At 38.1% G+C, this 15,529-nt stretch overlaps 1 protein-coding gene across 1 annotated transcript in view; it reads right to left on the bottom strand.

Annotated features, from left to right (window-relative positions):
- Positions 1 to 15,529, bottom strand: part of TEX11 (testis expressed 11) — a 215,916-nt gene that overhangs the window by 31,407 nt on the left and 168,980 nt on the right. The window contains 1 exon segment of the mRNA XM_069062473.1: positions 4,117 to 4,241. Within this exon segment, the coding sequence (XP_068918574.1) occupies positions 4,117 to 4,241 (125 nt within the window).

Below are 15,529 nucleotides of genomic sequence, written 5' to 3'. Positions count from 1 at the left end.
AATCAGTCTTTCCCAGAACTCCAGTCCTATTATGTGCCTGTTCCCAATTCTCCTGGCTCCCCCCAGCTTGCAACATCAATTATTCACCTCTAACCTTTTCTTTAAAAGCTCTCTGCTATTCAGCTCCCAATCACAGAATTACCTGTGCTTCCTTCTACCCCCCATCATATGTGCATTATGTACAAGCACATTCAATACTTGCTGTTTTTCCTAAATCCCCATACATTTTCTTATCAACTCTTTAGACACTGGTGAGATATTTATTGAACACCTACTATGTACAAGGTGCCAGGGATACGAGATAAACAGCGCTAGATGGCAGCAGTGCCATGAGTACATGCTGGGTGTCCCCCTGATTGGGCACTTCAGTGTGAGGGACAATTCTTAGGCCCCTGCTTAGCTGAGAGACCCTGGGAAAGTCATCTGGTCTTACAGCTTCACTTTCTTCATCCATAAAGTTGGAATAATATTACTTGTACTCCTTAACTCATGAAGTTGTTGTGAAAATCGAATGTGTTAATGTACATAAGGTACTTTTTAATCAGAAAGTACCATATAATTGTAAACCATTTCAACGACAAGAGTTTTTGTTAAATTGTGTTTGTTGAATTGAGTTGCTTCTAAGTTTTTTTTTTTGGCTTTTTTTTTGAGGGGGGAAGGTAGGGCAATTGGGGTTAAGTGACTGGCCCAAGGTCACACAGCTAGTTTTGTTTTAAGTATCTAAGGCCAGATTTGAACTCAGGTCCTCCTAACTCCATGGCCGGTGCTCTATTCACTGTGCCACCTAGCTGCCCCTGCTTCTAAGTTTAAATAAGGCTGCAGGCAAGTGAACAAGGAAGTCCAAACTTTAAAGAAAGGGTAGGATTTAAGGAAGGAGGGAGAATAGGGTGAAAAAATGAGCAGACACAGAAGTATGTATGGTGTACTTGGGATGAGACAAGGAATGACTGAGGTAGGAGATGAGGCTTGAGAAACAGGTGAATTTCAAGACCAGATTGTGGAGGGCCTTGACTGCCAAGCTAAGAACTGAGATTGAATTCTCTAAACAATGGGAGCCACATGCTTCAGTAAGGAAGTGAAAGACTGGAGTGGGTTATGGGCAGAACCAATAGGCAGGAGAACTTCTGGTGGTGATGTAGGAATGCCCTGGGGTGGGAGGGGGAGAGGAGAGAAAGGAAAGGAAAAAGGGAAGGGAAGGGGGTACTGATACTTGAACTTCACTCTCTTCTGAACAGGTTAAAGAAAGGAATACACACACCCACACACCCTCCCACACACACACACCACACACACCCCTATACACCCACACAGACACATCCACACACACCCCTATACACACCTACCCCCACACACACACCCCACCCCACACCTCTATACACAGACACACACACTCCATACACAGACACACCTACACCCCTATACATACACAGACACACCCACACCCCCCACACCCCTATACACCCCCACACACACATCCACACATACCCCTATACACACACACCCCACCCCCACCCCCCATACCTCTATACACACACACAGACACACACACCCCATACACAGACACACCTACACCCCCACACACACCCCTATACACACACACAGACACACACAGTTGGGAACAAAAATAAAGTTCACTCAACAGGTCAATAGGAGGGAAAAGGGAGTGACAGTGTCCTGGCCTAAGGTGGTATCGGTGGTGTAAATCTTTTTTTTTTCTTTAGATAATTTTTATTAATTTGTTTGTTTCCTTTTAGTTTACAGGATTCAATTCCACAATCCTTGAGTTTCACATTCTGTCCCCCTCCCTCCCTTCCCCCCCATGGCGGCATATAGTCAAGTATAGGATCTGTAAATACTTTCACATTAGACACTAGTCAGGTTATAAAGACGGATTGTATCAGATGGAATGAAAAATGGTAAAGAGGACATAAAACCAAACAATAAAAGGAAAAAGATCAGGTATTTTGCTTCCATCTGGATATAAACTCAGTTCTTTCTAGTTCTTTCTCTGGATGCACATATTTCTCTCCATCATGAGTCTTTTGGGATTGACTTATAACCCTGCATTGCTGAGAAGAGTCCAGTCTATCAAAGTTGGTCATCACACATACGTTGTGTCTGTAATTGTGTACAGATTTCTCCTGGTTCTACTCTTCTCAGTCAGCATCAGTTCGTATAAATCTCTCCAGGTAAATATGAAGACTGTCTGCTCCTCGTTTCTTATAGCACAATAGTATTCCATTACATTCATATACCACAACTTGTTCAGCCATTCCCCAATTGATGGGGACCCCCTTAATTTCCAATTCTTTGCTACCACAAAAAGAGCTGCTATAAATATCTTTGTACATATGGGTCTATCTCCCACTTCTATGATTTCTTTGGGATATAACCCTAGGAGTGGTATTGCTGGGTCAAAGGGTATGAAATTGTTTATAGCCCTTTGGGCGTAATTCCAGATTGCTCTCCAGAAAGGTTGGATCAGTTCACAACTCCACCAGCAATGCATTAGTGCTCCAATTTGCCCACATCCTCTCCAGCATTTGTCATTTTCCTGTTTTGTCATCTTAGCCAATCTGACTGGTGAGATGTGGTACCTCAGAGTTGTTTTGATTTGCGTTTGTCTAATCAATAGTGATTTAGAGCATTTCTTCATGTGCTTATAGATATCTTTAATTTCTTCCTCTAAAAACTGCCTGTTCATATCCTTTGACCATTTATCAATTGGGGAATGACTTGTATTCTTATAGATTTGACTCAATTCTCTGTATATTTTAGAATTGAGTCCTTTATCAGAGACATAGGTTGTAAAAATTCTTTCCCAATTTCCCACCTCCCTCTTAATCTTGGTTACATTGGCTTTGTTTGTACAGAACCTTTTCAATTTCATGTAGTCAAAATTATCCATTTTGCATTTTATAATGCTCTCTAATTCTTGTTTAGTCATAAAGTCTTTTCCTCTCCACAAATCTGGCAGGTAAACTATTCCTTGTTTTCCGAGACTGCTTACAGTATCAACCTTTATACCTAGATCATGCACTCATTTAGACTTGATTTTGGTATATGGTGTTAGATAATGGTCTATGCCCAGTTTCTGCCATACTATATTCCAGTTTTCCCAGCAGTTTTTGTCAAATAGTGAGTTTTTATCCCAAAAACTGGGGTCTTGGGGTTTATCAAACAATAGGTTAGTATAGTCATTGACTTCTGAACCTCATGTGCCTAATCTATTCCATTGATCCACTGCTCTATTCCTCAGCCAGTACCAAGTAGTTTTGATGACTGCTGCTTTATAATACAGATTGAAATCTGGTATAGCTAGTAGTGGTGTAAGTCTTATGGAACCCTGCTCTCCCTTCCCAGAAGAAAAAGTCAGAAGCAGAGCATTGCCAGAGTCTGTGCTTCCTGGTCCAACTGTAGAGGAGCTGAACAACTTTACCAAGGATTCCAGACTAAACTACTTTGTTGAGAGTGATGGCAGGAATGAGTCTCCAACCAAGCCAGATGACAGGAGTTTGCGTTTCAACTTGGAATTTCTTTCAAAGATAGTGTTTCCCCAATCGATAATCGGTCAAAAAAGCCATGAAGAAGTAGGTGTCAAGGGAAGAAATCCAAGCTATCTATACCCAGGTGACAAATATGCAAAATCAAACAGCATGGAGGTAGCACCTCCCAAGCCTCAGAGGGGCAAAGCTGACAAAACTGACCAACCCCAAGCTCTAGAGGAAAATGGGCACATTCATGCCCTGGCAGTAGATCCATGGCCCCCAAATCACTGCCTGAGCACAGCCTGCGACCCAGTGAGGCTATGCTGAGGTTCTGACCCCTAGGAGACCAAAGAAAGAGGGAAAGGAGCCACATGCCCCAGAATCTTTCTAGCAGCTCTTTTTCTATGATGGCAAGGAATTGGAAAGTGGAGGGGAGTGCTGGCATGTTGCAGAGTGAGCTCCTAAGCTCATTCACTCACCCATACAGATGGAGCTGACTGTGGGACAGCAGAGGCCACGGCTCTCTATGTGTCCACCAGCACTTCACACAGCGCTCTGTGCTGAGAACAATACAGTAAAGGAATGGCTGCTGTGCTGAGAGAAAAACAAATGCAGACATACATGTTACCTCTAAAGTGAACTGGGCTGCGGCAGCCAGAAAAGCAGCACTTGGGTTTTCTTCTTCGATCATATCTTTTTCTCGGACAGCTGGGTTTGCCATGGATTTCTCCAGAGCATCAACTGCCACCAGCGCTAAAATACAAGGAAACAGGCTGACCCAAAAGCAAGACAAAAATCATAATGGTCAAGATCCTATGGAATTTTCACCTTAACCATCAAATATCAAAATTGCTACTTTGTATTCAGTTATTAAACTATTAGCTTCTTTCAACATTTGGTTTTTAATTCAATTTTTATTTTATTTTCAGTTCTTCCATCTCTCTCTTCCTCCAAATGAAAAAAAAACCATTACAAATATTTACAGTCATACAGAACAAATTCCCACTTTAGTCATATCCAAGAGAGAAAGAGCAGAGAGAGAGAGGAGAAAATACACCTCAGTCTGCACTCTGAGTCCATCAGCTCTCTTATCTGGGGGGAGAAAGCATGTTTTGTCATGAGTCCTTTGGAATTGTGGTTGATCATTGTGTTGGTCAGAGTTGCTAAGTCTTCCAGTTAATATCTTTTACAACAATGCTACTATTGCATACATTGTTTTCCTGGTTCTGCTCATTTCACTTTGCATCAATTCATACAAGTCTTCCCAGGTTTTTCTGAAACCATCCCCTTCATAATTTCATACATCACAATAGCATTCCATTACAATCATAAATCATAACTTATTCAGTCATTCCCCAACTGATGGGCATCCTCTCAGTTTCCAATTCTTTGCCAACACAAATAATTCTGCTATAAATATTTGTACACATGGGTCTTTTTTTCCTCTTCCTTTGATCTCTTTAGTGTATAAGTAGCAATAAGTTAAAGTAGCGGCAACACCAGGTCAAAAGGTATGCACATTTTAATAGCTTGTTGGGTATAGTTCCAAATTGCTCTCCAGAATGGTTAGACCAATTCACAGTTTCACCAATAGTGCATTAATGTACCTGCTTTCTCACAGTCCCTACAGCCTGTCATTTTCCTTTTCTGTCATCTTAGCCAATCTGATGGGTGTGAGGTGATACTTTCAGAGTTGTTTTAATTTGCATTTCTCTAACTATTAGTAATTTAGAGCATTTTTCATATAACAATTGACAGCTTTGAATTCTTCCCCTGAAAACTGACTATTCATACACCTCTATGATCTATCAATTAGGGAACAGCTTATTCTTGTAAATTTGACTCAGTTTCCTATATATTTTAAAAATAAGACCTTTATCAGAATAATGTTGCATGGACTTTTCTTGTAGTTTCCTACTTTTCTTCTAATTTTAGCTGCATTGGCTTTATTTCAGCAAAAGCTTTTTAATTTTATGATTTCAAAGTTATTAATTTTATCTCCTGTGAACCTACCTCTTGTTTGGTCATGAATTCTTCCCCTAAACCAGAGATTTGATAGGCAATTTCTATCATGTTCCACTAGTTTGCTTATGCTTTCATCCTTTATCTAAATCACATACCTGTTTGGAGTTTATCTTGGTATTACAGTGTGAAATGTTGGTCTATACCTAGTTTCTGTCAAACTGCCTTACAGTTTTTGTTGAATAAGGCATTCATGACCCAATAGCTGGGATCTTTGGACTTAATAAACACCAGGTAAATTTGCTCATTTATTTCTATTACTTCTATCATATACCTAATCTATTCCATTGATCAACCTCTATATTTCTTATTTAGTACCAAATTGTTTTGATGATTCCAGCTTTGTAGTATAGTTTGAAATCTGGTACTGCTACACCCCTTTCCTTCCCATTTTTCATTGATTCTGAAGTGCCCACCAGAAATTATACACTAGAGCCCCCTTAAACCTGCTAGAGGGGACCCCTACTGGGTTCTTTGGAAACCACCTAATAGGCTCCAATAGTAAAGAAATGTTTCACCTGTGTTGCTAAAACATGCCACAGATTCCCATGGATTCAAGTCTGTTTATGTTTGTATCCAAGGCTTTGCTAAGGAACTATGGCTTCACTTCGCTTCAGTAGAAATAATACCAAGGCTTTGTTTCAATAGGAATAATACTGAGAATGTTTTGCTTGAACAGAAATAATACTGGGAATGCTTTGCCTTAATAAGAATAATACTGAGAATGTTTTGCTTGAATAGACACAATGCTGATACTCTGTTGCTAGCAATCACATTGTCTATAAAATTATGTCTAACAGAAAGCTCGATGCTGTCTTTCGGTCCGAGAGGCAGTCCCGGCCGGTTAATAAACACTCCTATCAAATTATAATTGGCCTAGCTGTCCTGTTAATTCTCGGGTATCCATTACAATTCCTTTGATGTTCTTGACCTTTTAGGTGCTACAGATGAATTTTCTTATTTTTTTTCTAGCTCTATAATTCTTTGGTGGTTTGACTGGTATGGAAGTGAAGAAGTAAATTAATTCAGATAGTGTTGCCATTTTTATTATATTGGCTTCACCTACCCATGAGTGATTAATATTTCTACAATTGGGGTATATGAGGTATTCAGGGAGGACTAGCACCTCTTGTGTGAGGGCTGCCAAGCTCTTCTAAGGGACACTCATCCACCTTTGGTGTCCACCTTTCACCCAACTCTCACCTGTGGCTCCAAGAAGCTGTAGCATGGGCAGTGGCCATGCCCCAGTAAAACTGTCTCAGCAGAGGGGCTAAATCAGTTACTAAGTTAGAGGAATGTCTACCCCAAGTATGTGAAGACTTCCCTGGGATGAAAAGTGTGGATGAGAACAATTTGCTCCAAAAGCCACAAAGGCAGTTGAAACAAACACTGTGGTGTACTTAGAGCTTGATCAAACATTGAAGATACCAAAGTTATTTGCATCCTGGGCCATTACCAATCATCCTGACTTTTGTCTTGCTACTGGACCATGATGACTATAGAAGAGAGAATGACGCCTGATGGCTTTGCAATTCTGCTTCCTTAAATCCAATTCACAAATGAGTCAAGACGCCACCTAATGATATCACTTGTCCTCGTTAAAGAAACAAAGGATGAACAATAAACAATTTCTCCAGTTACTTAGATGTGTCATTATTTGTGTGAAGAGTGTCTTGCAATTGTCTTCATGTAGTTCCTATGGCTGTCTTGGCAGGTAGACTCCCAAGTATTTTATACTGTCTGTAATTATTTTAAATGAAATTTCTCTTTCTCTACCTGGTGGATTTTGTCAGTAATATATAGAAATGCTGATGATTTCTGTGGGTTTATTTTTTTGTTCTACAACTTTGCTGACATTGCTCATTGTTTCAACTAGTGTTTTTAGTTTCTTCTCTAAGGTTCTCTAAATAAACCAGCACATCATCTGCAAAACAGAGATAGTTTTGTTTCTTCTTTGTCTATATTTTATTTTCTTTTTCTTGGCTTATTGCTAAAGCTAGTATTTCTAGCACAATATTGAATAGTAATGGTGAAAATAGATATCCTTGCTTCACCTGGATCTCATAGGAAAAGCTTTAACTTATTGTCATTACTAATAATGCTTGTTCTTAGTTTTTGACAGATACTACTGACCATTTTCAAGATAGCTCCATCTATTCCTTCACTTTCTCATGTTTTTCATATGACTTGGTGTTGTATTTTGTCAAAAGCTTTTTCTGCATCTATTGAAATTATCATATGATTTTTCTTGGTTTTGTTTTTAATATTATCAACTGTACTTATGTTTTCCTAATATTGAGCCAACTTTGCATTCCTGGAATAAATTCAGCCTGGTCATAGTCAATGAGCTTTATGATATATTGTTGCAGTCTCCTTGCTAATATTTCATTTAAAATTGTTTCATCTATATTCATTAAAAAAACTGGTTAGTAGGTTTCTTTCTCTGTTTTGATTCTCCCTGATTAAGGCATCAAGACCATATTTGTGTCACAGAAGAAAAGAATTTGGTAGCACCCCTTATTTAACTATTTTTTCAAACCATTTATATTGCATTGGAATTGTTTTTTAAATGTTTGGTAGAGTTCACTTGTAAATGTCTGGTCATGGGGTTTTTTTCTTTGAGAGTTCGTTTATGGTTTCTTCAATTTCTTTTTCTAAGATAGGATTATTTAAATATTCCACTTCCTATTCTGTTAAAGTCAACAATTTGTATTTTTGTAAATGTTCACATCCATTTCACTTAGATTGTCAATGTTAATGGCATACAGTTCACAAAATAGCTCTCAATAATTGTTTTTATTTCAGTCTTCAGAAGAAATCAAAGTTATCTAGTCATATAAAAAGATGCTCTAAATCACTATTGATGAGAGAAATGGAAATTAAAATAGCTCTAACATACATACCTATCACCCCACATGTATCAGATTGGCTAATATGACAGAAAAGGAATGATATATGTTGGAGGAGAAAATGGGAAAATTGGGACACTAATGACCTGTTGGTGGAGTTGTGAACTGATCCAATCATTCTGGAGAACAGTTTAGAACTATCTACAAAGGGCTATAAAACCATGCATATCTTTTGACCCAGCTTGCATTTAGGGTTACTAAATGTATTTTGTAACAAACCTAGTACAAGCTACTAGGTTTGTACCCCAAAGAAAAGGGAAAAGGACTTATTTGTACAAAATATTTATAGCACTTCTTTTTGTGGTGGCAAAGGAATGGAAATTGAGGGGGTGCCCATCAATTTGGGGGAATGGCTGTGGTATATGATTATAATGGAATACTGTTGTGCTATGAGAGATAATGAGCAGGATTTCAGAAAACCATGGAAAGACTTACATGAACTGACACAAAGTGAAATGAGCAGAACCAGGAGAACATTGTACACAATAACAGCAATATTGTATGATGATAAATTGTGAAATGACTTAGCTATTTTCAGCAATATAACAATCCAAGACAATTCCAAAAGACTCATGATAAAAAAAAAATGCTGTCCACCTCCAGAGAAAGATTGAAGTATAATATGTTTTGCTTGACTACACATGTATAACCTATATCAAATTGCTTATAATCCCATGGAGGGGGAATGGGTGGAAGAGAATTTGGAACTCAGCATTTTAAAAAATGAATGCTAAAAATTATGTTTACATGTAATTGGGAAAAAATAAAATATTCAAAAAATAATTGCTTTTTTATTTTTTCTACATTGGTTGTAAATTCATCTTTTTGATTGTTGTAAATGTTTAAGTGGTTGTAAATTTCATCTTAATAATGGTACTTTGGTTTTACTTCTTCCTTTTTCTTAGTCAAATTAGTTAATGACTTATCTATTTTATTTCCCTCCTACCCCCCACCAAAAAAAACCAGCTCCTAGTTTATTAATTCAATAAGGAGTTTTTTGATGGGTTTTTTCCTTTCAATTTTGTTGATCTCTCCTTTGATTTTCAGGATTCTTATTTTGATGCTTAGTTGGGGGTTTAAAATTTGTTGGTTTTCTAGTTTTGTTTTGTTTTTTAGTTGCATGCCCAATTTGTTGAGCTACTTTTTATCTCTCTTATTAATGAAAACTATATATATATATGTATGTATATGTATGTATTCCCCAAATCATTGCTTTGGCTACGTCCCACAAATTTTGGTATGTTGCCTCATGCTGTCATTATCTTTAATGAAACTGATTCTATAATTTGTTCTTTGATACATGTATTCTTTATTATGGAGTTATTTTGTTGCCAATTAATTTTTAATCTTTGCTTCAAAAGCTTTTTATTGAATGTAATTTTTATCGTATCAGGGTCAGTTAAAGGTGTATGTAATATTTATGCTTTGCTGCAATTGTCTGAAAAGTTTTTATGCCTTAATATGTGGTCAATTTTTGTGAATGTGGCAGTCACAGCAGAGAAATAGGCATATACCTTTCTCTTCAATAATCCAACTTAATTCAATAATCTCCAAAGATCTAGCCTATTAATTTTTCTAAAATTCTATTCAGGTCATTAACTTCTTTCTCGTTTATTTTTTGGTTTAATTTATCTAGGTATAAGAGAGGTAAATTGAGTTTGCTCCCTATTATAGTTTTATTGTCTTCTAGTAACTCATTTAGCTTTTCTTTTTTTATGCTTGTAAAATTTTTAATAAGTCTTATTTTATATCTTCTGTTTCTTGCATCATCACAGTTTTCCTGGTATCCCTCTACCTCCCCCTCGCAGAGAGCCATCTCATGTAACAAATAATATTTTTAAGAAGGAAAAAAATCAGCATCAATGAACAATACATTGAAAAAGTGTAAAAATGTATAATGTATAACACCCATGGACCTCTCATCTCCATGAAAGGTTGGGTTGAGGGTGTCCTCCCCTATCTCTGTGTGTCCTCTTTGACCTTTATAATTTTGTAATATTTACTTTTGATTTTTGGGGGGGGTGTAGTTCTTTCTGTTTACATTGTTGTAGTTTCTGTACCTATAGTACAGTACTTACGAGTTATTTTCTTGGCTCTGCTCACTTCCCTCTGCATAAGTTCATAGAAATCTTTCTTTCTTACTCTGTATTCACCCAGCCATCATTTCTTATAGCACAGTAATATTCCATTACATTCATGTACCATAATTTGTTTAGCCATTCCCCAGTGGACAGCATCTACTTATTTCTAATTCTTATCTATCACAAAAAGTGATGCTATAAACTTGCTTCTTATTGATGGCTTCCTTGGGGTATGTAAGCCCAATAATGGCATCTCTGGGTTAAAAGGTATGGACATTTACTCACTTGATTTGCATAATTCTAAGTTACTTTCCAAAATAGTTGTACCATTTCACAGTTCCACCAACATCTCCAATATTGATTATTGCCATTTTTGGTCATTTTTGCCAATGTGCAGAGTGTAAAGTGAAACCTTGGGGTTGTTTTGATTTTCATTTCTCTTATTATTAGTGATTTAGGGCATTCTTTCATGTGGTTGTGAATACTTTGCAGTTCTTTTGAGAACTGTTTTTTCAAATCTTTTGACTATCTATTGGGAAATAGTTATTAGTCTTATGTATATTTATCACTTGTGTACATATCTTGGCTACCAAACCCTTATCTATTGGCCTGCTGGAAGGTTCTATGCTGGCTGACCGTGCCTGAACTGTGAGCTCCATTTGGTCCTGGGATATTGTACTTGTACTCTGCTCCCAGGGTCAAAGACACAGCCACGGTTTGATTTCCCTAGGCCTGGAGCTCATTCTCCACCCTGGATCTATGACTCAGCACTGGGTGGTGGGCAATAAAGCTGCCATATGGCACCCATTCCTATACCCAGTGCTTGTTCAGTGATCTCCTAGGATTTCTCCTTTGCATTTCTTTTCCATTTTGTCAACTGTTTGCTTCTGTCCTTCTAACTTCATAAATGTCCTTGGGGGTCATAGGATCCTAAAATCATAGAGATAGACATGGGAAGGACCTCAACAACCATCCAGTCTAGATAAACAACTCATTTTATAGATGAGAAAACTGAGGCCTAGGGAGGTTAAATGACTTGTTCAAGGTCACACAGATATGACACACCAGAGGCAGACATGGAAGACAGGGCTTCTGATTGGAGAATGGCTGCTCTTCCCACTGCACCCAGCTGACTTGGGAGAATTTCTCACCAAGCTTTCTTTCAATTGTTCTCCCTCCAGTGCTTCTCCCTATATTAGTCATAGTCTCCCACTCTCTTCTCTCTTCTGCACCAGTCTTGCTCCTGGCATTCGTCACTCGCCTGTTGGCTGAGGTACTAAGTTCTTTTGGTCTCTCATTATGGCAACATCTTTAGGAAATGATTATAGTCTGTATTTGGATCCATTCCTTCTGTCCATTTCCCATTTGGGGGTTATCTACAACCTGTTCAAATAGAGCAGGATGGAGTTACCCCAATTGGGTATTTTTCTCATTTGTAATTCTTCCTTGTATTGAGTTGTTTCCTGTCTATAAGGATGTAACTGATTGCTTTTGTGCTGTCACTTTCTTTGATATTCGCCATGTCTCACACCTCCAGATTCTTTTCTTGAAAAAAGTTTCACACATAGATGTAAGGCTTTGGCCTCTTTTATTTTTACTACAGCCAATACTTTTTGCTTCGCTCTTTTATGACCAAAACATTAGCTTTTGACAAAGAGGTTCAATGAGATAAAACAAAAAAAAACAAAGCATCCAAAGTAAAAATTGAATTAGAAGAAAAAAAATCTTGGTTATAATCTGCTCAAATATGACATGCAAAATCCCTAAGCAATTAAGACAAATTTGAAGAGTAACATCTGAATAAGTTTTCAAAAGAAAACAGTCAATAGCCACCTGAAAAATTATTAAAGCACTTTAAATGTACATTAAAACAATTCTGACGTAATGGCACACTGCTTAAAAAAATCAAATTTAAAGCTGGCAGGGCTGTGAAGAAACAGGTACAGCTGTAGGAACTGGTGAAATTGTTTTGAAAAGCAAAATAATATAAGGACTTCAAAATGTGCTCACCATCTGACCCACTATTAAAATTATATTGACAACCTTACAGATGTAATTAAAAGGAAAAAAGACCTAGCCATACCAAAATATTTAGAGCAGCTTTATTTGTAAGGACAAAAACTGGAAACAATTCACATCCAAACACTGAGGACTGGATGAAAAAACTTTGATATGTGAAGGTAAGAGAAAAGGATCATGTTCTAAGAAATGAGAAAAGTTAAGAATACAGAGAAATATTGGAAGAGTGAAATGAAGTGCAAAAATCAATTAACAATCATTTATTAAGTATTTAATGGTAGCTAGAGTGATGAACACACTGAGTAGGACTACATAAAATAATAGTAATAATAACAGCAACAGAACTTTTACAAACACAAAAAAGAAAATGATCACAAGGGGCCATACACAACAAAGAACACCAGAGGGTTAGAACTGGAAGGGTACTCTAGTCTAACACCCTCCTTTGGCCTAGAGGGAGAAAAGGCCTTGACCAAGGTCACATGGAAGGAAATAGCTGAAATTCGAACCCAACTCCAATTCCAAATCCAGAGCTTTTTCAATACACTCGGGATGTTATAATTTTGTTCAAGTCAATCACATTTTTTTTAAAGCAATTGGGGTTAAGTAACTTGCTCAAGGTTACACGGCCAGTTATCAAGTCAGTCACATTTTTAAACAGATTGTCAATAACATGGAACTTTAACATTTTTATCTGAATGCTTTTGCTGATGGTCACTCATTTGGGAATACGATTTTTGTTACTGTTATTACTTTACATTTTGAAAAGATAAGCTTGAAATAACTTGGAATTTGAAGTTTTATTTGAGTAATGGTATTTTTTTGAAATTGCTGTAGAGGAACCATGGAGTAACAAGAGACAGAATCCTGGACTTGGAGCCAGGAAAACCAGATTTCAACTCCCTTTAGAAACTTACTAGCTGCATGACCCTGGGCAAGTCACTTACCTGATCTATGTCTATATCAGTTTACTCTAAAGAGTTTGGATTTAATGACCTCCAAATCAATTATCCAGGATCTTATAAAGAAAAAGAAAGAGACACTGGCAAACAGATGGGATCTTCTGGTCGAGATTGCTGCCTGAACAGAGGGAGCATACCCAGCTCCCACATACCTAGAGCATCAAAAAGCTGACATCTTTATCAGACTGAATAATGATCAAGAAATCCAATGGGAAACAGGACTTATGCTGGGCTCCAGCTCCCACCACCTCCAATTCATGTAAAAAGGTGACTCTCAACAAACTCTGCAGCTACAGAACCCACAAAATGACACAGAGAAGCTAACCTCCCACTGAGAACAGCCCAGCAGGCCGGCAGGAATCAGCCATCTAAGTACTCTGGGAGCTGAGCCAAGCCCCATGCCGAGGTTTTAGCCCCAGGGCAGGCCTGACCAACCACCAGCTGGAGGGACTCCAGATCACCAGCAGCTGTGGAGGTTTACAGAATTATCAACATATAAATGCTAACAACAAAGTGAGAGGTCAGGGCAGTGTGGACTTTGGGATCCCATAGTTTGGGAGTACTTCAGACTTTATCCCCTGGAGGGAGAAGCCGCTGAGGCTCAGCGGCTGTGCAACCACTGCCAGGTGGCAGCTTCGTCTGAAGTCTGACCAGCAGAATGTAGGGGGACTAAGCGACCAGTGTGAGGGGTGATCGCTCTTGCTTTAACCTGCTTGGATCTGGATTGCAGTCTAGAATGGAGGTACTGGGGTATGTGACCAGCTTGCAAGAGGGTATGGAGGCTTCAGAGAGGGCACCAAACTAATACCTCCAGCAACTGAGAAAACCCTAGCATTTGGGATAAAGCTCCCCTGTCTGGTAGCAGAGTCCCACTGTGGCAAAAAGCCCAAAAGTCAAGGAATTGAGTGGCAACATGAGCAAATGAGGGAAGCAAAGCAAACAGAGGAATGCAACGTAAGACTCCTATTTTGGGGACCAAAAGGATCAAAGCATGGAACAGGAGGAAGACAGCAAAGTCAGAACTCCTGCACCAAAAGCTTCCAAGAAAAATACAAGCTGGTTACAGGCCATAGAGGACCTTAAGAAGCAGATAAGAGAAGTGGAGGAAAAATTGGGAAGAGAAATGAGAACCATGCAAGAAAATTATGAAATGAGACTCAACAACCTGACTGAAGAAAATAACACATTAAAAATAGACTAACTCAGATGGCAAAAGAGGCTCAAAAAGGCAATGAGGAGAAGAATGCCTTAAAAAGCCAAATTTGTCAGATGGAAAAAGAATGTCAAAAGCTCAATTAGGAGAATAATTTCTTCAGAATTAGATTGGAGCAAAGGGAAGCTAGTGACTTTATGAGAAATCAAGATACTATTAAACAGATCCAAACAAATGAAAGAATAGAAGGCAATGTGAAATATCTCATGGGAAAAACCACTGACCTGGAAAATAGATCCAAGAGATAATTTAAAAATTATGGGACTACATGAAAGCCATGATCAAAAAAAGAACCTAGAAATTATCCTTCAAGAAATTCTCAAGGAAAATTGCCCTGATGTTTTAGAACCAGAGGGCAAAATAGAAGTTGAGGGAATCTACCGATCACCTCCTGAAAAAGATCCCCAAAAGAAAACTCCTAGGAATATTATAGCCAGGTTCTGGAATTCCCAGATCAAGGAGAAAATATTACAAACAGGCAGGAAGAAACAATTTGAATATCGTGGAAACACAATGAGGATCTGGCAGCTTCTACACTGAGGGGTCGCAGGGCTTGGAATATGATATTCCAGAGGGCAAAGGAGGTGGGATTAAAACCAAGAATCACCTACCCAGCAAAACTGAGTATCATGTTTCAGGGGGAAATATGGTCATTCAGTGGAATAGAAGATTTTCAAGCATTCTTGATGAAAAAAACAAAATTGAATAGAAAATTTGACATTCAGATACAAGAAGCAAGAGAAGCATGAGAAGGTAAACAGGGAAAAGAAATCATAAGGTACTTATCAAAGTTGAACTATTAACATTCCTACAGGGAAAAATGATAATTGTAACT

The sequence above is a fragment of the Petaurus breviceps genome, unplaced genomic scaffold, assembly GCF_028583685.1.
Source record: "Petaurus breviceps papuanus isolate PSGF00001 unplaced genomic scaffold, PetGlider_PUasm1.0 90451, whole genome shotgun sequence".
NCBI classification, from domain to species: domain Eukaryota; kingdom Metazoa; phylum Chordata; class Mammalia; order Diprotodontia; family Petauridae; genus Petaurus; species Petaurus breviceps.
Note: the sequence above shows the minus strand (reverse complement) of the source record. Positions and strands in the feature narration are given on the sequence as shown.